The sequence below is a fragment of the Scardinius erythrophthalmus genome (genome assembly GCF_964197995.2).
Source record: "Scardinius erythrophthalmus genome assembly, chromosome: 1".
NCBI classification, from domain to species: Eukaryota; Metazoa; Chordata; class Actinopteri; order Cypriniformes; family Leuciscidae; genus Scardinius; species Scardinius erythrophthalmus.
This window is the reverse complement of record NC_138221.1, coordinates 21,032,896-21,054,933: the sequence shown is the minus strand read 5'-3', so window position 1 is coordinate 21,054,933 and position 22,038 is coordinate 21,032,896. Positions and strand designations below refer to the sequence as shown.

At 41.8% G+C, this 22,038-nt stretch overlaps 1 protein-coding gene across 4 annotated transcripts in view; it reads right to left on the bottom strand.

The window, feature by feature from the left end:
• Positions 1–22,038, bottom strand: part of LOC308688597 (uncharacterized protein) — a 30,220-nt gene that overhangs the window by 4,677 nt on the left and 3,505 nt on the right. Inside the window, exons 1-2 of one of the 4 annotated variants that reach the window (XM_081361761.1) lie at positions 20,685–21,060; positions 11,443–11,729 (exon numbers count right to left, since the gene is read on the bottom strand). In XM_081361761.1, coding sequence (XP_081217887.1) covers positions 11,443–11,602 — 160 coding nt within the window. In that variant the 5' untranslated portion in view covers positions 11,603–11,729; positions 20,685–21,060. Of the gene's footprint in view, positions 1–11,442; positions 11,730–19,795; positions 19,879–20,684; positions 21,061–22,038 lie in introns of those variants that run through there. The other 3 variants (XM_081361762.1, XM_081361760.1, XM_081361763.1) reach the window with 3 other exon arrangements.

Genomic DNA, 22,038 nt, shown 5'->3' with positions numbered 1-22,038 from the left:
ATTTATGTACTTACAAAGTTTTAATCGCGTCCCCTTTGCCATTATGGATGTGCAACACACACACACACACACACACGAACTTTGATAACGTTTGCGCAATTTTTTTAAACTACACACACACACACACACACACACACACACACACACACACACTACTGTGATAACGTTTGCTAAGTACTAACGATTTATTTATTTATTTCTTAAGGGGAGGGAGATAGACGTTTATATTGCCTACTGTCTATGGAGATAGAGCAGACCTCAATTTATTTACATTTGTAAATGCTGCAAAAAAAATGCCTACGTGACATAAAACTGTCTGACGTTGTTTGAGACATCCTATGACAACGAAAATAAATAGCTTTAGACGCATTTGTTGTTGAACTGGCTGACATTGATTGAAATGACTATTTGCTCAAAAATCATAAAATACACTTACTTTTTCTGGAGGTGACGTTGGATCGCGAACAGTAGGTAACGATCCACACTTGAGGATTAACTTTGACACTCGTTAACTAAACGGTCAGTCAGAACATGATTCTTGTATTTAGGAAGTTTAAGTGGTGCCTTTTCTTCATAAATAAAATCCATCCGCTGCGTTTTCAGTGGCTCTGATGTCAGTGAAGACTAGTATGTCCATTCTTACATCCCACAACAGAACACCTACACTTCTTAGGTGACATTACCGGCTGTCGTTGAAACAATGGAGGATGCAGATCACCGAGGGCGGGGTCTATGCCAAAACCAGCTGTCAATCAAATCACGTCGGTGGGGCTTAGCTCATTTCTACGTCACAATGAGGAAAATCTAGAACAGGGTGTTCTGAGACAGTGCTTATGATTTATTGAGATAGTAAAAAAACTACTGGGTGGATTTTTATCATTCTAGGGTGGTTTTGCTCACACACTGCCAACACACATTTATGTTCAAACACCATGTAAAAGTGAATTTTGTATAATAGGTGCCCTTTAAACCAAAATTTTGGTTATAACGAATGACTTACTGGTTGTATTGAATGACAGCAATGTATGTTGGTCATATTTGTACATATCTGGAATAAATAAATAAATACAACATTTTACTAATAGAAAATGTGCAGAGTATGTGCAAAGTATATTATTACAATTTAAAATAGAATTTTGACTGAATTTGTACCTTTTTATAGATTTATAATTATATCACTTCTGGGCAAGGATCAGTGCTGATCCTGTTAAAAAAGAAAAGATGCTTGCCAAAAGAAGGGAAAGGTATCATTTGTTTTTATTATTTATATTATTATATCCAATAATATAGGTGTCTGAAAGTACCCCATAGACATACTATGGTGAAGGGAATGGCCGACAAAAAACTGGATTGTGCATGTTTATCCTACTATGGTAAATTGCATAGGGATTTTGTATTGAACATGATTTTGCAGCACAGTGTCATAGAGACAAGGGGGTGGGCTCATTTTACTCAGGCAATCAATCAGTCTTTCAAGATCATCATGAAGCCATTAAGCCACACCCTAGCGACCATTAAGAGCACCCTAGCAACTGTTTACATTAGTGGTGCAACGGATCATCATTGATCCGTGATCCGTTCGGATCAATATCTTCGGTTCGGCACACACGTGATCCGCGGATTGATTTATGAAAAAAAAAAGTTGTGCGCATGTTCAGTCCACACACAGCGTGGTCATGGCGAGAGTTATGAACCGCAGAGAGCGTGACGCCTCATTCGCGCCGCAAAACCTCCAGACGCGCGTAAACGCGTCTTTACATTGAGTTAACATTGAAATCACTCGCGCCAGACACCCTTTTCGCGTTTGGTGTGAACGCAGCATGGGTAACGGCGAGAGAGAGAGAGAGAAAGAGTGCCTGCGAGTGCGAGCGAGCGAGAGTGAGGTCTGCGGTCTTGGCCATTAGTTGATTTACTTGTTTTTGTGTAGGTAATACATTGTCAAATATGTTTAAACTTAAATAAACTACCCATACAAGTAGTTATGTCTCTGTATTAATTTGTCCTGTTATTGACGTATTGCGCGTCATTTACAAAAATGCGCAACCAGATGTTTGAATAATTCGAATAGGCTATGTGTTTTTTAGAGGGAATATTCGAACGTCATTTTTGAGCAATTTTGACAGCCCTATATGACAGTGGAAACAAATCAAGCATTGGTCCACGTTTAAAGGAAGGAGATGCCTTTTTATGTTGCACTTTAAGTTGTTTTTCATTAATTATGTTAAAAAGAAGATATTATGCCTTGTGCATTTTAAGTTGATTTTTTATATTTTAATTGAATAATTTAAAAGTGTTAATAAATAAATAAATATTTTTTTTTTGCTGATCCGAAAAATGATCCGATCCGTGACTCTGATCCGAGAAACGATCCGAACCGTGAGTTTTTTGATCCGTTGCACCCCTAGTTTACATAGACTGCCATTATAAAAGGCCCAGAAGGATATCTTTGCAGCACATTGTCATAGAGACAAGGAGGTGGGCTCATTTTACTCAGGCAACCAATCAGTCTCTCAGGATCATTGAGAAGTTATCAGGCCATGCCCTAGCTAGGGCGGTAGTAATGGACCCAAAAACCGGCGGTGTTGCGGTGTTTGTTTTGAAAAAAAAAAAAAAAAAAAAAAAAAACACACTAAAGCCTGTAAAGCATTGAAATAAATATCAGATACTTGTAACTTATAATATAATAAAGTTGAATCTATTTTTTTTTTTTTTTCGTTTAATATTTCCACACAAAGCACGTGTGATAAAGCCTACCACTCTGCGCTTTGAGAGGGATGAGGGACACGAGCAGGAAAGATACCATCGATCTCTTTTCTGATATCTTCATGTTTTCTACTTGTAAAAGGTATGAAGAGCGAATTTATCTTCTACAAGGGCAAGGCATTTAAGCTGTTTGCGCGCTGCCAGAGAAAGCAAAACTAAAATCCCCTGCGCGTGTGAAACGCGCTTTACAAAATGAACTTGACGCGCCTTACCAATTACCATATGTCTAATAACAAGCACAAACTGTGTTAAAAAGAATTTGACGTACAAGTAAAAATGTAGGCTTATCTGACCTACAGCGTTTTTCTAGGCTACTTTAGCACAGTAAAGAATACGAAAATAATCAACCTAAAAGCAAAGGAAGAAATGTTTAACGCATCTTTGGGTGAGACGCGAGTGAAAAAGAAAAAAGAGATTCCATGCAGGGATGAGTCGCGATTTTTGAATATTCGATTAGTTGATTTAATTATAGAATATCTAATGTTCTAATGTCTGTTGTGCGATCATTCTCTAAAATAAAATCTCCATGTTCAGGTGCTGATGCGTCGGTGACGCGTTCATGTAACCGGAGGGTGACGCTGCCAATAACACACATAACAGCTGTCACAAAGAACCGGCAAAAGTAATGATTATGAACGTGTCAAATATAGCAAGGAGACATTTGAATTGTTTATAAATAAAGTGTTTTGTGTGTGTGTATGTGTCAGTGTCGAGCTGCAAAGATGAAGTTGACGATGCTCACTCTTCGCAGTGAACGCGAGAGAGAAATGCACACTTCAATAGAAGCATATGCTAGTCGGGTTATTTTCCGTTTTGAATTGTTTTGTTTAAAAGTAGACAATTCAAGCTTTCTATAAGGAATAACTAATGGAATATTTTTAAATTCGCTGATAATCGGGTGACCAGATCGCAAACCAGAATTCAAAGCCGACAAAGCTTAAGTTTATGGGCTCACGTACAACTCTCTCATTCGTCATGAATTAAAACTTTTCCATGGCTTCGATATAACATTTAATTGCTAACCTATTATTTATTTTGTTAACAAAGCTTTGTGTGTCATAATATTAATGTAAAACAGCATTCATATACAAAATTTTTTTTAGGCGAACAACCGCCGGTACTACTCACCCACCGCGGTGGCGCTTTACAACTGCGGTGGTGCGGTTGTCAAGTTTACCGGCACAGCCCTAGCCCTAGCCCTAGCAACCATTAAGAGCACCCTAGCAACCCAAACAGAGAGGGAAATCTTCAAATCCGAACATTTTTCATGAATTTATAGCCCAGCAGCTCATTGTTTAACAATTTAAACACTTGTTCCAAGACCAATTAAAGGGGGGGTGAAATGCTCATTTTCACTCAATCTCCTGTTAATCTTGAGTACCTATAGAGTAATATTGCATCCTTCATATCTCCAAAAAGTCTTTTGTTTTATTATATTTTTAATTGAAAGATTGACTGTACCGAGTCTTTCCGGAAAAAAACGAGCGCCTGGGGGCGGGCCGTGTGGGCGAAAACAAACTCCATCCACGGGTGCCTTAACGCTGGGTTCTTTGTGAATCTGTACAGGGTTGTCTTGCCCTGGCAACCAAAAACACACTTCTTTGGTGACATTGACTTCCCAAAAGCCGGGCAGGGCGCTTTGATGGCGAACTGCTTTCACTCTCTTGCTCTGTTTTACGAGTGCCCGCGATCTTACCGGAGAAGTGCCCTTAGGACCCATATAAGGAAATTCCGCCCTCTCTTACGTAAGACAGAGCCATACTCGAAAAAAACTTTCCGAAACTTGTGACAAACCGGAAGGACAATTTTTGGAACACAAATACTCCTTCAAACGAACAACTTAACCTGTTAAGCTGCAACCCCACTTTTGAAAAATCCCCAGAAATGACATACCCAAACTGAAACAGATACAGTTCATGAACCCTTTGTACTAAAAGCACAAGTATGGTCTCATTTGAAAGCTGACACCTGGCAGTTTATTGTAAATGTAGAATTAATTATTGTCATAATGAGAAAAATTGTTATAAATAGCTTCAAAGTTTTGTAAAGTTATTAGAAATTAATTTTAATGAAACATCCTCATGAAAATAAAATTGAAGTTGGCCCTGTAGCAATCTAGAAATGCACTACAGCTAAAGCCACATGTCTAAACATTTTATGTTTAAAATCTGAAGATAATAAGTCCAAAACTCTGTATTTAGTGAAATGTTTTTCAAGACCATGTCATGTGACTTTGTTTTGATTTGAGGCTAAAATGCTGCTGATGTTTAGTCATCTTTTAAGTCATCCATTCAGTCTTATTGTCTCTATTGTTTTGTGGTGCAAACGATCCCCATTCAGTCTCAGTCTCCCCCTACACACATTCACACCTCTCCAGCCTGGTTATGGCTGTAAATATGCATTTCTTTTGTCTGCATTATAGTTACTAACGACTGGCTATTCACAGGCTATTCATTGGGTTTCAATCCCTAAATTCTTTTCTCAAAGTTCACCTCACATTTTAAATAAAGAATAAAGAACATTCTTGAATAAAGAAACTTTCAGTAAGCATTCAAAAAAACATAAAAGTATAACTTCTAGGTTGCAGGTGCACCTAGGGAGCTAGCATGTTAGCTTAGCACACCATCAATACATGACAATTTATGAGATTAAAACCATGTTTGTGCTCCAAACTTACTTTAAAACGTAAGTGGAGTATTTTAAATAATCTTCTGTAATCTAATTTGGCTTCAGATAAAAAAATCAGACAGAAAATATACTATTGTATACTGTTCTGCACAATGATAGTCTATATAGATTAGCATTACATTATAAATATAATCTATTATTATGAAAATACCTGGCATGGCTTGGAAAACACAGGTAACTCAAATATCATTGCAATCATGTTTATTATCTTCAAAACATCTGTATCTGCATTTTACAGCGCGAACTCTGTAGCTTTGTGTGTATCAGTGACGTCCTGGAATGTCACATGATCATGGCTCTTCTTCATGTTCTATATATGGACAATTATTGTGCTTATAGCGCCCTCAGGCTATTGGTATGAATTGAAAACACAGTATCAGAGTATGCAGGCGCTCATAATGATTACATCGACGCATTTGGGTATAAATTCAATAAATATTATTCCTGTCTATAGAAATATGATGTGAATCTACGAGAATATATCAATATTTCTCCAAGTCTGCACATTTTTGAGCTAAAGCCCTGAAGGACGTTGTTTTGTGTATCGCTGTCATGACGACAGCACGGGAGTTTTTTTATGAATGAAAGCGGCTGACGCGCATAATTCATATTAAAGGTATCGACTCATTTTTTCATTTCATAACTCCTGACACAAATTAAGAAATAACTGTCGCAATAAGTTTCTCAGAATACAATAGTGGTCAAATACTGAAACTTGAGTCTTATATCTTTTTAATGATGTATAGTTTGTCGAAGTATAACATTAAATCTGATAGTAACTTTGAGCTATATATAAAAAAAACCGCTTCAGTGCGCCGACTCACTGGTGAGGCTTAACAGGTTAACTTTTGAAACTTTTACCATGTTTAGCATGGGAATCCAACTCTTTAACAGTGTAAAAAACTCAGTATGCATGAAACAGTAATTCACCCCCCCTTTAAATGCTTTAATGTTTTATGGCCCCATCTTGCACCCAGCGCAATTGTCTCTGTACAGCGATGCATGTGTCATTCCTATTTTGCACCCCCACACAGCGGACTTTTCCCTCCATAGACGCACAGCCTTAAATTTGGAAATGAACTTGCGCTCCCGGGGTGGTTCACCGAAAAGAGGAGGCGTGTTCTAGCACAAACGTTCCCTGGTGCTATTTTGCAGGTTTAGAAAACTATTCCGCCACTGACCAGGAAAAACCTAGTCTTAAGTCGCGTTGCGCATGTTAGTCAGATGCTATTTTAAGGGCGCATGCTTGGCCATAATCAATGTAGTGTGTGCTTCTCTCATCTACACACAGACGCAGCAGTTTTCATTTTTACAAATCATACATCATTACAAGGAAAATATTAACACAAGAGGGAAATAATTGTTGTGTCCGTGAAGATGTGAAAAATAGGCATAAATCTAGCTTACACAATTACCCAAATTATTATACGCCTGTTTAACTGAAGGTAATTTGGGTGGGTTTCTCTATCCCCAATGTCACTTCTCTGTGTTTTACGGCCCTGATGAGAAAGTTGGTCTCCTGAGCTGTGAACCGCTCCTGGCAAATCCGCCGTTATAATAGCAATCCGCCATGGAACAAGTGCGCCTGATCTTAAAGGGAATGTGAGATGACGCTCTGATTGGTTTATTTCATATATTGGTTTATGCCCAAACCACACCTAGTAATGAAGCTACTTTAAACCAACACATTTTAGATTTGCGTCGGGTATTACTTTACATTACTTTTTTATTTTACATTAATAGCCTATTAGGCTATATTAACAATATTGTTAATATATATTAACAATAAAATGTGCTTTTGAAGCTATTTGTGTCTGTTTATTGTCTTAAATATTCATAATGTCAAGGGCAGCAGACATGGTCATTCGGTATAACCGGCCTTGGTCATTCGGTAAAACCGATATAGTAAATATTTAAATGAAATAATATTGTTTTAAATAACTAAAGGAACTACAATAATACAAATATAAAGCAGATAGGCTAATGCTTTATTTATTTTTTTTACCCCTTTTCTCTTTTCCCTGTGCAATGTTTTACTTGAATATGTTGGAGTGTTTGCAGTAGAGTAGTCCAATAAATTATTACATTTATGAGATCAGTGATAATTCTATTTAATAGTTCTCTGTGGTATACACTATATCTCAACATCAATGTCAAATCAGTTTTTTTTCATGAATAATTATCTGCAAATTAATAATTTTAGATATATTCATGGATGCCGAATGCCTTTTTTGATGACAAATTTTGTCCATCTTGTAAAAAATGACAAAAAACAGTGTTAATTGATTGTACAAACCACAAAATCTTATTGTTAACACCTAGGTAAACTAAAAAATGGTTTCTAATATAGTTATTAGGCCAGTCACGATTATGAAATTTGGATGACGATTAATTGTCTAAAAAATAATTGCGGTTATGCCGATTAATTGTCAGTTTTAGGGCTTTGACGATTAATTGTCTGTATTAGGGCTTTGGTGATTATGCCGATTAATTGTCTGTTTTAGGGCTTTGTGCTTCATTCATTAAATAATTGTGATGAATTTAATCCTTTGTAAGTTATCATTTTGCAGTGTAAGATTACAGTTAACACCTTTAAATATTAAATAAATATATTCAATAGCTATGACAATTTGTTTATTAAACTTAGTGAGTGTATAAATCAGCAGCAAAAAGTAATTTTTGAAAACATCTGCACAGTAATTTAATAAAATCTAAACATGTTAATAAAAACAAATGTGCACAAACCATGATAATATGATACGCTTCAAAACAGAGCGGAAAAAGGCGTGTATGCGCATTGCGGGTGCATAATGATGTGCTTAATGCAACATGGAGTCACAGTGCGCAGCGCTGCACAAGTGCGCATTTAAAAGTTCACGGCACAAAGTGAAGAAATGTTGAGGGCACAAATCCTAGTGTAGGCTATATCAGTCCAACAGTTTATTGATCATTTGTTTCTTCACAGTTTTGTAAAAACAATGGGTTGTACATTAATATTAATATTAGCTCAAATGATCTATAGGGAATTTTAATAATAAATCATGAATATGATTAATATTTTGTATGTTACAGTTACATTAATTTATCGCAGCTGAACTAGATTGATATATGAACGATTACCATAACGGGTTATGGTTCGTCATTAATACATCAATTGTTCTTATTTCAGCTCGAAGTTATGGGATAACTTTAATGGAATTAATTTAGTTATCAAACAATCTGTTTGTCCAGCGAACAGATTGTACGTAAGATTAACTTAACTCTCAAGGAAAATTATCCTTCTTACAAACACGAGAAAGAGTATCTTTTCCAGGCCTTGAAAAGACAACTTTCTATGTTTGTAAAATTAGCTTACTTAAATCGTAGGCTACCAAGATAAAGCATATAGCTAAGATCGAACATTTCAGGGACTAAGTAACATGGGCAATTAAATCAGAGTCAGTCAAGGGCATATGGAATTTAATAATTGGACTAATACTACATCGAACTAAGGAATACAAGTTCTACAATTTACACGAGTAAATATGTATGTACAGGACACGTTAACAAAATACAAGACTAAACGGATAACAGATGAGAGAGGGAGAGGAAGGGAGAAAGTGAAACTAAAGTTTCAGGACGAGAGAGATCACAGAGATGATCTCAGCATGGCAAAAATCACAGACAGTAACCCGTAAGAGACAACAAAGAAATCACATTGTAAGTTCAATTCAATAATCGATACTTGCATGGCACATGGTTCTCTTTGTATTTGCTGAAGAAGAGCTCCTTTAAGAGCGGGGCGTGTTTCCTCGTGTCTTCGGGGCGCGTAGACTCGCGCGCAGTTTAAAGGTTCACTGAAACGTGAAGTGGCCAGAAACATGATTCAGAGTTCGGTTCCCTTTTTGGAGGGAGTAACGAATATGAAAATAAAACTTAGTAAAGAAAATAAAACGGAGATGAGGACTTCCTAGGTCCCATGGAGCCAGGAATTTCCTCAGACGCAGTGCTCGTGCACGTCCTCAATGAAGAGGAGCGCGCGCCGCGGGATTTTCAACAGAGTCTTTTCCTTTGAGTTGAAGTTGTCGGCTGAAGTTCGAAGACGAAACAAAACTAAAAGACTTAAAGAAAATAAAATATAAAGCCCCCTAAACGGGAGCCATTGATGGTCTCCCTGATGAGGAGGGTTCGAACAAGCAGGAACAAACAAGACGAAAGAAAATACCGAACTCAACTCAGCAGAACGCGGAGTGTAACCGCTTTTCTAGGGCACAGGAATTTCACTCCTCCCTGGGGCTTGAGCCAATTGGAATGCGAAATTCCAGGCGGGAGAAAAGTTCTTTGTCTCACTATGAGTTGGATTTGCATGTTTTATGGCAGTCTTAGGATCATGCCATTTCTACGTTAAACAATTATAACTGCAGTAAAATGCATTTTATCATAATTTGGTATCCATATCTTTCCTACGGGTATATGGAGGTTTAATTCAAGACCAAATTTGGTATGTTTAAAAGCTACGGCCTAGAAGTACCTTCTTACTCTGTAAGATAAGTATTAAAAGTTCGATTAACAAACTGGGAATAAGACTAACCTAAAATGTGATGTGCATTTACAAGTGGGAATGAAAATTGGACTTTTTAAAAAGATCCACATGGCATATCTATGAGTGCAACAGGGTGCACATCTGAAACATTAGCCTATTCCTTTAAGGTTTACAAGAATACAACAACTCATCACAGAGAAGAACAATCGTGGAAAAGAGAAATTACATTCAGGTTTACATATTTCTTCAATGGTTATACATATAGAAAATGTAGGATTTAAGTAGGGTTAAAGATTAACACTGCTCCACTCCTAAAATCTTTGTTGCTGGACATTCCTTTAGGCAATAAAACAGCAAAGTGGGGGGAAGGCAATTGCCAGAGAATATTGTTGAACATTCTCTAACTAAAACACTATTGATTAAAGAATACATTTCAAAACCACACCTCTATTATAAAGCCAAACTAAATCACACATGCCTAATGTAATTGTACATAAATTAAAGTATATTCTATCCTAATTTAAACACAAAGGGATGTTTGTGTGTGTTTGTGTGTGTGTAGAAAGTTTCAAGTTTCGTTATCTCTCTGTGGTCCAGAGAGGGGAAAGGGGGGGTTCGGAATGTCTCTGAGGTGAAATTAGTGTAAAAGTCAATTGGCCGACTAGCTGGAGCCAAAGCCTGATTTGCACTCACGAGTTCAAAGTGCACCAGCTTTTGTATTCAGGAAGAAATGTTTTTAGCAACACAGAGTATTTGAATTTGTTAATTCAAACCAACGACGAATGATTCGATAGCCAATGTTGTTACAGTTTTAAACTCCAGTTATTGTGCGTCTGATGCCAATTCATAGTCTTTGTGCTGTGCAGGCACATGGTAGCAAGCGAGTCATTTAGAAACAGCAAAAAACTCCAGCAAAATAAAGTCATTTTATGCAAATCCACAGCCCTTTATCTACAGATCAAGCATTATAACGTCAATGTCACATTGGAGAAAGTTTTACCGTGTATCCTGTCGTAACCGGACGACGCGCGCTGTTTGAATGCTGAACGGAATGATTGACAGCTGCAGACGAGTTTGTGAACTTTAATTTAAAAATGTAAATATACTACTGTCCCTCACATTAAGCTATGGAATGGCTTCAGATGACTTTGAATATATTGCTCGAAAACGTAATTAGTGCTTGTATATTTATTTTGGTCCATGACTCCCCCTTGTGCCGTAGGCCTATAAAAGAGCGCAATAATCGCGGTTGTCTGAAACAATCGCGGTTAGATCAAATAATCGCAATCAGACGGTTATTTAATTATCGCGACAGGCCTAATAGTTATATCTCCATTCTATTTTTTTTACACTTTTAAAAACCTTATTCGTCAATAACCCAACTGCATATCTAAAAGTGATGAAGTGCTTGAATGTTTCTAACATGAATGTTCTTCAGCATCAGGAATGAATGAAGAATAAACACCAACCTCTTTGTTCTTCAGGATCTTCAGTGTGTTTCATTCTGCAGGGTTCTGGATCACTCATGTTCTCACTGTCCTCTTTAATAAACTCAGTCTTTACAGATTTCAGCTCTTCCTGATGCATTGTGCTTGTCTTCACTTGTATCTGATGGGAATATTCCAGCATTTATTGGAGAATTACTGTGGGAGGAGCTTCACTGATGATGTGAATGATGTGGGAGGAGCTTCAATGATGATGAGACTGATGTGGGAGGAGCTTCACTTATGATGTGATTGCTGTGGAAGGAGCTGATCTGCAAAAAAACAAAGTTATCAGTTACTGAGTTTGTTTTAATACTAAATGACACATCTAAGCATTTATGTATTTATTTCTATATAGAAACCAACAATTACTCGTAGTATATTCACACTAATGAAATGAGCTTCAAGTGTCAATTTACAGGAGATCTGAAGACATCAGCATAATAAATGAATGGCTGAGTAGTACCGGCGGTTGTTCGCCTAAAAAAAATGTTTGTATATGAATGCTGTTTTACATTAATATTATGACACACAAAGCTTTGTTTACAAAAGAAATAATAGGTTAGCAATTAAATGTTATATCGCAGCCATGGAAAATAAAGTGTTTTCAGCAGATCTGTTAATATTGATGATCCTCAGACTATCAACACTCATTCAACACGCCATTCAGGATCATCAGCAGATCGTCTCACTTTATTCTGAGTGTTTGCAGTTAGAAACACATTATTTGAGTCAGGATAGATGATAAAAGCCTGTAAAACTGCTCTATTGAAAGACAATACTGTAATTTCTGTAACATCTGAAACGTATAAAGAAAAATCTGTGACACAAAAACAAACACTAATGACACTCATCTTCAACCATATCTATGAACTGAAACATGGTTTGATTTTATGATAACTATGTTCATTGTATTAAAGGGTAGCAGGATGTATACACACCTGAAGATTCACACAAAGGAAAAGATTCATTAGTAATATTACAGCAGAAAAGATATGCCGTATAGCGTATACCCACTAGAAAAGGCCAAGGAATCGCTAAGGTAATAGTGATTCGAATACCCACTTAAAAAAGCGTGAGGATACATAACAACCTAGTTTTGAGACAGAACTTTCACACTTTCATTCATAAATTCACCCCATCTGTGTTTGCGAAGCGACGGATCGAATCGCGGAATCCATTTTTTAATCCATCCAGGAAGGAATTGATCAAGTTGAAAATTGGGGACTAAAATGCAGATTTAAGTTCTCAGTGGAAAAATCAAAAGTAAAAAGCTTATACAAATAAAAAGGAATAAGGATAAGGAAATTAAGTTGAAAATGTATGGAAGTATATTAGAGAAAGTAGAATGTTTTTGTTTCTTGGGATTTTACTTTGATACAAAACGAGCATGGAGAGAATAGTTAATAATACAGTTAATAAATGTAAAAAAGTGCTAAATGTGATGAGGTGTCTTGCAGGGTTGGAATGGGGAGCAAGTGTTTCAGCTTTATAATATATCGACATTGCTCTAATAAGATCAAAATTATGGGACTATGGGAGTGTTGCAAATGGGTCAGCAGCAAAGGCAACATTAGTTGAATTGGACATCGTGCAAGCGTGTGCTTTAAGATGATTTTCGATCAAAACTTCAGCAAGTATGTGCACTTCAGGTTGAGGGAGGTGAAATGCCATTGTGGCTTCGACAGAAACAATTGTCTGCAAACTACTGGATAAATCTTAGTGGGCACAAGGATAGTCATCCAACAAAAAAAGTATTTACTGAGGTGCTGGGAAAAGGAGAGAAGAAAGAAAGAAAGTTTTGGCTGGACAGGTTATTTAGTTGCAAAAGAAATGGAAGTGTATAATAAAAGATTTGCTAATACTGTGTTATAGCCTGTTAAACCAATTTGGACTTTGGAAATTCCAAACGTTGATCTAGAGTTTTTACCAATTAAAGGATGTAACAGAAATATAGGCTGAGTCCCAATTCGCCTACTTATACTACGACCTAAAAGTATGTACTTTTTTTGTGATGAAAAAGTACATACTTTTGAGTGTGTAGCAAAAAAGTATGCACGTTCTGGGACATACTTCGATGACGTCATGCAACGTGAACTTGAACGTGGTTGCCTAGTTACGCACACCGCGACTGTTAACAAAACATTTAACATTTCATTCATTCTTATATATGCAATATAATTTTATTTACTATTCCCATCTTTTTTTTCCACAATACATTTACAATGTGTTTACCAAATTGAGGAGTAAAGCAGGGCGTCGTCGTAGATCAACCAAACGCAGGTCGTTTGTGAGGCGGCTGGTTCTGACGTTCATGTGCAAATGTGTGTAACGAAAGCTAGCGCTACTTATTTTCTGAGTTAAAATATTTAAAGTTTATAGTGTAACTATTGTTTAACGTATTTTATACTTAATCTTATACTTATGTATAATACTTAAAAATACCCCGATGAAAATGAACCATGCTTTTACTATAGTAAAAGTGTAGTAACCATGTTTCTTTGGTTGGACTGATAAAGTTAACATATTGTAACATCTCTCAAAGAAACCATCAGCACAGTTAACTTGTTTATTCTCCAAAAGCACAACGTGCAGGCATTAGAACACAGCAGGCGTGTCTCGCCCAGAACAGAAAAAGAGCGAACTTCCTCAACTCAAACACTATAACCCCCCGGGCGTCCGCCCCTCTCTCCAGGCTGCCAACCGACAGCGCGCCCGGGGTTACACACAGCTGATTGACAGCTGCACAGCATTTTTCAGTCGCTACATTACCCCGCCTCATCAAAGTTCCTCGACCCTGAGGGAACAACCAATAACACATCACAACAACAACTTTACACAAAGTCTCTCAGGTGGGCCGGCGGCCTTGTCTGCCTCCGGGGCCGTGCAGGCCCTGCAATGTCATGAGCTGGAGAGAGTGGCCCTGGGGGGGTGTGGGTGGTGGAAATGTCTGGGTGTGTGTCTGTGTGCCCGTTTGTGAATGTGTGTAGGGCCCGGTGCCCCTCCGGCTGAGTGAGTGCAGGGTGAGTTGTGTCTGGGTGGGGGTTGTTAGGGGGGGTCTGTGAGGGCCTGTGTGGGAGCTGGGGGGTAGTGTCACCGTGGTAGGGGGCCAATCTGTCTCTATGTATGGCCACTCGTCTGCCACGTGGGGGTAGCTGTACTCTGTATACCACCTCCCCAAGTCGTTCTAACACTCTACAAGGGCCTACCCAGTCACTGTCCAGCTTGGGGCAGCGGCCTTTTTTTCTCTGCGGGCTGTGGACCCAAACCAGCTCTCCCGGTTCCAGGTGGCGGCCTTTGTGATGTAGATCGTAGTTTCTACGTTGTCTCGCCCCTGCGCTCTGCAGCTGCGCACGTGCAAAGTCGTGGGCCGTCTCTAGGCGGTCCTGAAGTCTCCTGGCATACTCTCGTCCTGGGGGCACAGCTGGGGTGTCGGGGGGGAGGCCAAAGGCCATTGCTGGTGGGGTGTGGAGCTCTCTACCCAGCATGAGCAGGGCCGGCGTGCAGGCCGTAGATTCTTGGACAGCGGACCGACAGGCCATCAGCACCAGCGGGAGGTGCTTGTCCCAGTCGCGTTGGTGTTTAGCGGTGATGATGGCCAGCTGCTGGATCAGGGTCCTGTTGAAGCGTTCTACTAAGCCATCGCTCTGCGGGTGTAGGGGGGTGGTGCGAGTTTTGTTTATGCCCAGTCTATGACACAGGTCAGCGAATACTCGCGACTCAAAGTTTCGCCCTTGGTCGCTGTGTATGGTGTGGGGCGTCCCAAAACGGCAGACCATGCCCTCCAGTAGGGCTTCAGCCACTGTCTCTGCCTCCTGGTCAGGGAGGGCATAAGCCTCGGGCCACTTGGTGAAGTAGTCCATGACTGACAGCACATACCTGTTCCCGCTGTCAGTGACCGGAAGTGGACCGACTATATCCACCCCAACTCTTTCCATAGGTGCGCCGACAGGGAACTGTTGGAGTTGGGCGTGGGACTGTTCGGAGGGGCCCTTCTTTGCCGTGCAGCTGTCGCACCGCCTGCAGAAGTCCTCTACGTCCCTCCTGAACTGCCCCCAGTAGAAGCTCTGTCGTAGGCGACGGAGAGTTTTGGTGACCCCGAAGTGACCGGCCCCCGTGGCCCCATGCACTGCCTTCAGCACGGTCAGTCTCTCTGCTCTGGGGACCACCAACTGCCATCTCAGCTCTCCCGTCGCTGGATCCTTCCAGGCCCGCTGTAGCACCCCGTCGGTGAGCCGCAGGGCCTGGAACTTTGCCCACAGCCCTTTTGTCGCTGTGGAGAGTGGTGCCACCTCCTCCCATGGTGGCCGTGTCTGCATTTCCACCCACTGGAGCACTGGCTGTATGTCCGTGTCGGCCTCCTGCTGTTGTCTCCACTGCGTTGCTGAAATCTCAGTAAGCTCGCGGCACACAGCCACCTCGGCCTGGCTGACGATGGCTGCCTCCTGACCCTGTAGTTCTTTGTCTCGTGTCTCCCTCCTTTCGCAGTGGCGGCATCCTTCCTCAGCACAGGGTCTGCGGGACAGGGCGTCGGCGTTGGAGTGGCGGGCTCCTGCTCTATGCACCACTTTAAAGTCATAGGACTGTAGCTCCTCCATCCAGCGTGCTACCTGGCCCTCCGGCTCTTTAAAGGACATGAGCCACTGGAGGGCAGAGTGGTCCGTCCTGACGGTGAACGGTAACCCACAAAGGTAGTATTTGAAATGTCGAATGGATGATAACACAGCTAGGAGTTCTCTGCGTGTGACACAGTAGCGCCGTTCGTGCTTATCAAAAGTCTTACTGTAATACGCTACCACTCTCTCACCCTCTGGGCTTAGCTGTGCTAGCACCCCCCCCACTCCCTGGCCACTCGCGTCACAGTCCAAGATGAACGGGAGAGAGAGGTCAGCCGGAGCCAACACGGGAGCCTCTACCAGTGCCTTCTGTAGCGAGGTGAACGCTGTTTGACACTCACTGGTCCAACCAAAGTCCTGGTCTTTGTGTAGTAGCCTGAACAGCGGTGCCGCCACACAGGAGAACCCCCTCACGAACCTCCGGTAATAGGAGGCTAAGCCCAGGAAGCTTTTCAGCTGTTGCTGGTTCGCTGGTGTGGGCCAGTCTCTGACCGTTCGTACCTTTTCATCCATTGTGCAGATGCCATCTCTGCCCAGCCTGTGCCCCAGGAATGACACCTCTCTCTGCATGAAGTGGCACTTTTCCGGGTGGAGTTTGAGACCCGCTGCTGCTATACGCTCCAAAACATGCCACAGGGACTGGAGAGCTGCCTGGAAAGTGGGGCCGTGGGCGAGAATGTCATCCAGGTACACCACACATTCAGACCGAGGGACACCTGACAGCACTTTGTCCATCAGTCTTTCAAAGGAGGCTGGTGAATTGCAAAGGCCAAATGGGAGAACTTTGAACTGCCAGAGGCCATAGCTTGTACAGAACGCTGTTTTTGGTCTGGCAGAGGGCGAGAGAGGTACCTGCCAGTATCCAGATCTCAAATCCAGCGACGTGAACCAGGCTGACCCCGCTACCTGGTCCAGGGCTTCATCAACCCGTGGCAGGGGGTAGGAGTCCTTCCTTGTCACCCCATTGAGCCGTCTGTAGTCCACGCAGAACCTCCACTGACCGTTCTTTTTTGGGACCATGACAACAGGGGCAGCCCACGGGCTGTCAGACGGCTCCACAATGCCTGCCTGTTGCATCTCCCACAACACCTGGTCTGCTGCTTCCTGGCGTGCCAGTGGGAGGCGACGTGGGCGTAACTTGATAGGCGGGCTGTCGCCCGTATCTATGTCATGCTGCATTAGGTGTGTGCGCCCCACGTCACCTTCTTTAAATGCAAAAATATCCTTGAAATGTAGCAATAGTTGCCACAATTCTTCCCCCTGTTGGGGGTCTAGATGAGAACAGTTCTGTCGCCATATGTCCCGTACTGCCGACACGACACTTCCCTCCTCCATTTGGGGGAGCCGGGCTGTTAATGGGTCAGAGGCCTGGCTCTTAGGGCTCTGTGCAGTGTGTGCCGGCTGTGGCGCAGGTGGAGCGGCTAGGTGAGGTGAGAGGGGTAGTGGGGGTGGCGGCTGGCGTGTTCCGAGCAGCGGGGGCTGTAATGTGCCTCTATTCAGCTGTGAGTGGGGGGGTGGGGGGCTACGGGGATCTCGAGGGGCGGGACTCCTGGTCCCTACGACAGGGTCGCTGTTGGTTTCAGCGGTGTTTGCTGACACAGTGGTTACCTGGGGTGTTGTAGGGTTGAGGCCCTGGGGGGGTGGAGCCATGTTGACTGGACGTTCCCCTGGAAAGCACAGGGTGGCCTCTGCAAGGTCCAGCCGACAGCCCGTGTTCTTCAGGAAGTCCAGTCCGAGGATGCAGGGGTCCTGGACTGACGCCACCCACACCGGGTGGCGCACTGTTTTACCACCCACCACAAATGTCAGTGTCCCTTTGCCTTTCATGGGTGATAGTTCCCCAGTCACCGTCCGCAGGTGGACTGCTGTTGGTTCCAACACCGTTTGCCTGGGGAGCACATCGGGCCGCACTAATGTCACTGTAGAGCCGGTGTCGACCAGCGCCACGCACTTTACCCCCTCCACGGTGACTGGGATGTGGCAAAGGTCCCCAATTGAAGTTCGGCCCACTACCGCCACCTCCATCGGGCCGGCCGTGCCTGAGGGTGTATGTGGGGGGCTGTGGTTCGTGGTCCGCGTCGCCCCCTCTATGCGGACCCGGGGTCGTTTCCCCGGTGTCTGGGTGTTTTTGGGCATGAGCGTACCAAGTGACCGGGTTCCCCACAGCCCCAGCACAGTCTAGTAGTGCGGTCAGAGTACCGTTGGGTGCCCAGGGAAGCTGCCCGCACCAGCTCTGTCAGCTCCGCTGCCCATGCTGGTGTTTGCGGAACCTCCGCTGCTGCTCTGACCTGGGGACTGTTGTGTCCCTGTGTGGGCATTGTGATATAGGCGCGGGCCGTCTCTCTCTCTGACGCCCTCTCCAACGCCTCCTGCAGGGACCGTGGGTGTGTCAGCTGTACCTCCACACGCAGTTCGGGCGGTGAAAGGGCTTGCATGAACCGATCGCGGGCTAACTCACTTTGTACCATCGTCGGCATGCTGCTATATGCTCTGCGGGTAAGGCTCTCAATGTCATTGGCTAATTGCCGTAGCGGCTCGCCGTGTCTTCTGTATCTATTATTCAGTTCATTGCGGAGGAGCTCCACTCCTGTAAAGTTCCCGAACCGTCGCTGGAGAGCCCCCACCAATGCGACATAGTTCTCTCTGTCATCTACATCTAAGAGTAGCAAGCATGCTAAAGCCTCGTCTGTAAGGCACATCGCCAATTGTAACGCTTTAGTCTCTTGTGACCAGTTCTGTGATTTAGCAAGCAGCTCGAATTGTGCATGAAAAGCTTCCCAGCTCACCTTCCCATTGTACTTCGGCGTTTTCACGGAGCTAGCCACTACCGCTGTTATTGTGGACTGGGCGCCGCCATTGTTGTTTACTTCTGAGCTTCCCGCGCCGGAGGTGACGTTGGTGTCTGCGCCCCCCTCTGACTTCGGCTTGCGGATAGCGCGTGCATGTCCTCGTCTGCCAAAGCCAGCCTCAGAGGCCATTGCTTCCATCGTGCCCCTAAGATGTCCTCTGCTGTCCTCCAGCCGTCGCAGTTCCCTTTGTAAGTCACCAAACGTCCATTCCGCGGCTCTAGCTCCTTCTCTGTCACTCATCTCCCCACGCACACTGTGGCGACGCGGTCTCGCTAACGCTAACTTGACTAACTAAATAAACTGGTCCCTAACTAGTAGTGCAGGGTGCACCCTTGGTCTTCCCTAATCGCGTTTCAGATAATTTTTAACTTCTGACACCAGTGTAACATCTCTCAAAGAAACCATCAGCACAGTTAACTTGTTTATTCTCCAAAAGCACAACGTGCAGGCATTAGAACACAGCAGGCGTGTCTCGCCCAGAACAGAAAAAGAGCGAACTTCCTCAACTCAAACACTATAACCCCCCGGGCGTCCGCCCCTCTCTCCAGGCTGCCAACCGACAGCGCGCCCGGGGTTACACACAGCTGATTGACAGCTGCACAGCATTTTTCAGTCGCTACAATATGTACAGCCACAGTATTACTACAAATAAGTCAGACACAAACATAAAAAGAAATACATAAAAAAAGACACTTGCATGACACTGTACTAGAGCCTATTTATTTATTGTTTTGTAGCCTGCAATGAGGCGCTCGGTATCTTCATCGGACCCTACAAGATAAACACGGTACTTTTTTGGCACAACAGAAACCCATTAATATTACGAGACAATAAAATATAACTTTAATTAGGGTTAAACATTTGAATTCTTACACTTAAAAACTGAGGGCGCATCTCCGTTGCTGCATCCGACTGCCAGGTTTACATCACCATCATCACCGCAAAGCTCCTCCCTCCCGCACGCAATGGGTTGTGGGCAATATTAGCCGTTAGAGTGTGCATTGATCTGCACTTCGAATTCTAACCGGAAATAGTAGACCATCCGGGTATCTTTGGAATACTCTTTTCAACATGCTACGATTTGGGACGTACTAATTCTAGTTTCACATACTATTTAGGACGGATAGTATGCGAATTGGGACTCAGCAATAGATATAACCAATGAATATTAGAAATATCAGAACAACAAGTATAAAGACAGATTTTTACAGATGGGTCAAAGGACTTAAAATCAGTGCAACAGGATCTGCGGTATATGAGATATACCCTAAATATGAGATAGGAATTAGCAAAAGAACATCTGACAATCTAAATGTTTATGCTGTTGAATTGTATGTTGTATAGGTATTGCATTAGCATGGATTGAACAATCCAGAGATAACAACATTCTAGTATGTAGTGATTCTGTATCATCTCTCTTATGAGTATGAAGACTGGAAAAGTAGATGTGACCGTTCTTCGTTGAACTCTGCGTTGTGTTTGTAAGATGAAGGAGACCAGGCAACAGAAATAACGCAGGCCGGATTTTATTCTGCACGAATAAAAAGACAAGTGAAAAACAAGCTGGAGTCTTTGGTCTTTTCTCACAGTTCAGCCTCTCTTCAGTCGCATTTACTGCAAACTGCATTTTACTCATTTTACATATATTTCAGTTTCTCAAATAAACAACTCAATACTGTTAAACATATTTCATCAAAAAAAAAAAAAAAGCATTTTACATAAATTAAAAACAATATCAACAGAAACATGAAAGTGAACATACCTGCATGAAAAACAAGCTGGAGTCTGTGACCTTCCCTCACAGTTCAGTCAGTGAAAGGCATTATTTTAGCCAACAGAGCTTGCACACTCATGCTTAAATTAACGAATTATCTCCAAAAATACATGCTATAACTCATAACATCATTCACACAAATTTATAAAGTGCATTTTATAAACAAATTACATGTTGTATTACAATAAACAAAACTCATTTCAAACTTTTTAGACAGAGCGTCAGAACAATCCACCTCTCCTCAGTCGCATTTACCGCGAACTGAAGGAGAGCAAACCGGAACCGGAACATGAGTCTTAAAGGGACCACACACCATATTTAACAAAACTAAATTAACATATAATTATGGAAACATGACATCTCAAATGAAATAAATCAATATTAAAAGAATAAATGTCCAGAATACAAAATAATTATGTAAATATAAAATAATTGATTATTTACAAAGAGAGATTTTGCGTGAAATTAATTAATTATTAAAACATAAATATTACACATATGTGGATACCAGGGGCCTGTTTCAGAAAGGAGGTTAAGTGAAAACTCTGAGTATGTTAACCCTGAAATGAGGGAAACTCTGAGTTTTCTGTTTCAGAATGGGAGGTATGTTAAACCTGAGAAAGCAGAGTAAGTCAAGCCCGTTTCTGAAAGAGAGGTAACTTAAACTCAGAGTCAGTTACCATGGTAACTTACTCTGTGAACCTAACCTGGTCGGGAGCAGGTTTTCTTCGGTAAACCCTGAGTTTCTATCGGTCTCCTCCCCTTTTTTAAAGGGGAAGCGGTGTTTAAACACCTTATTCATTCTTTCAGTAATTTTTTATTAATAAAATTAATATTTTATTAATAAATAAAATATTGCTATTTTTACTGCAGTTTTTTTCTATTCTTTTTTTTTAATAAGATGAAGTCCATATAACTCCTTAACTGGCAACTGAAAATACAGTAGTAGATTAGAGTTACATAATGTAGTTCTAAACAAATTCTACAGAATTAAACTGTGACATTTACTGGAAATCACTGAACTGTGTTCATCTGTGCACCAGAAGTTGATGGACCGTCCTCCTGCTGTTCTTCCACACTCTGGGGGTGGGGGGAGAGATAAGAATACCTGTTTATACTTAGATTTAAACTTAGATTATCCACCAAAAAAATTTGAAAAAATCTGAATAGGTAGATTGTTTGATATGTAGACACATAATATTAACATTACCTCTGTAGGCCTCTCTGTGGCAGCAGAAACTATTTATCCCCATCGTCCTGTGAAGATGAGCATTTGGTCGAGTGCACTTTATAACACTATTTAATTTCTGGTGTATTGAGTAGGCGACTTACAACTGCCTGG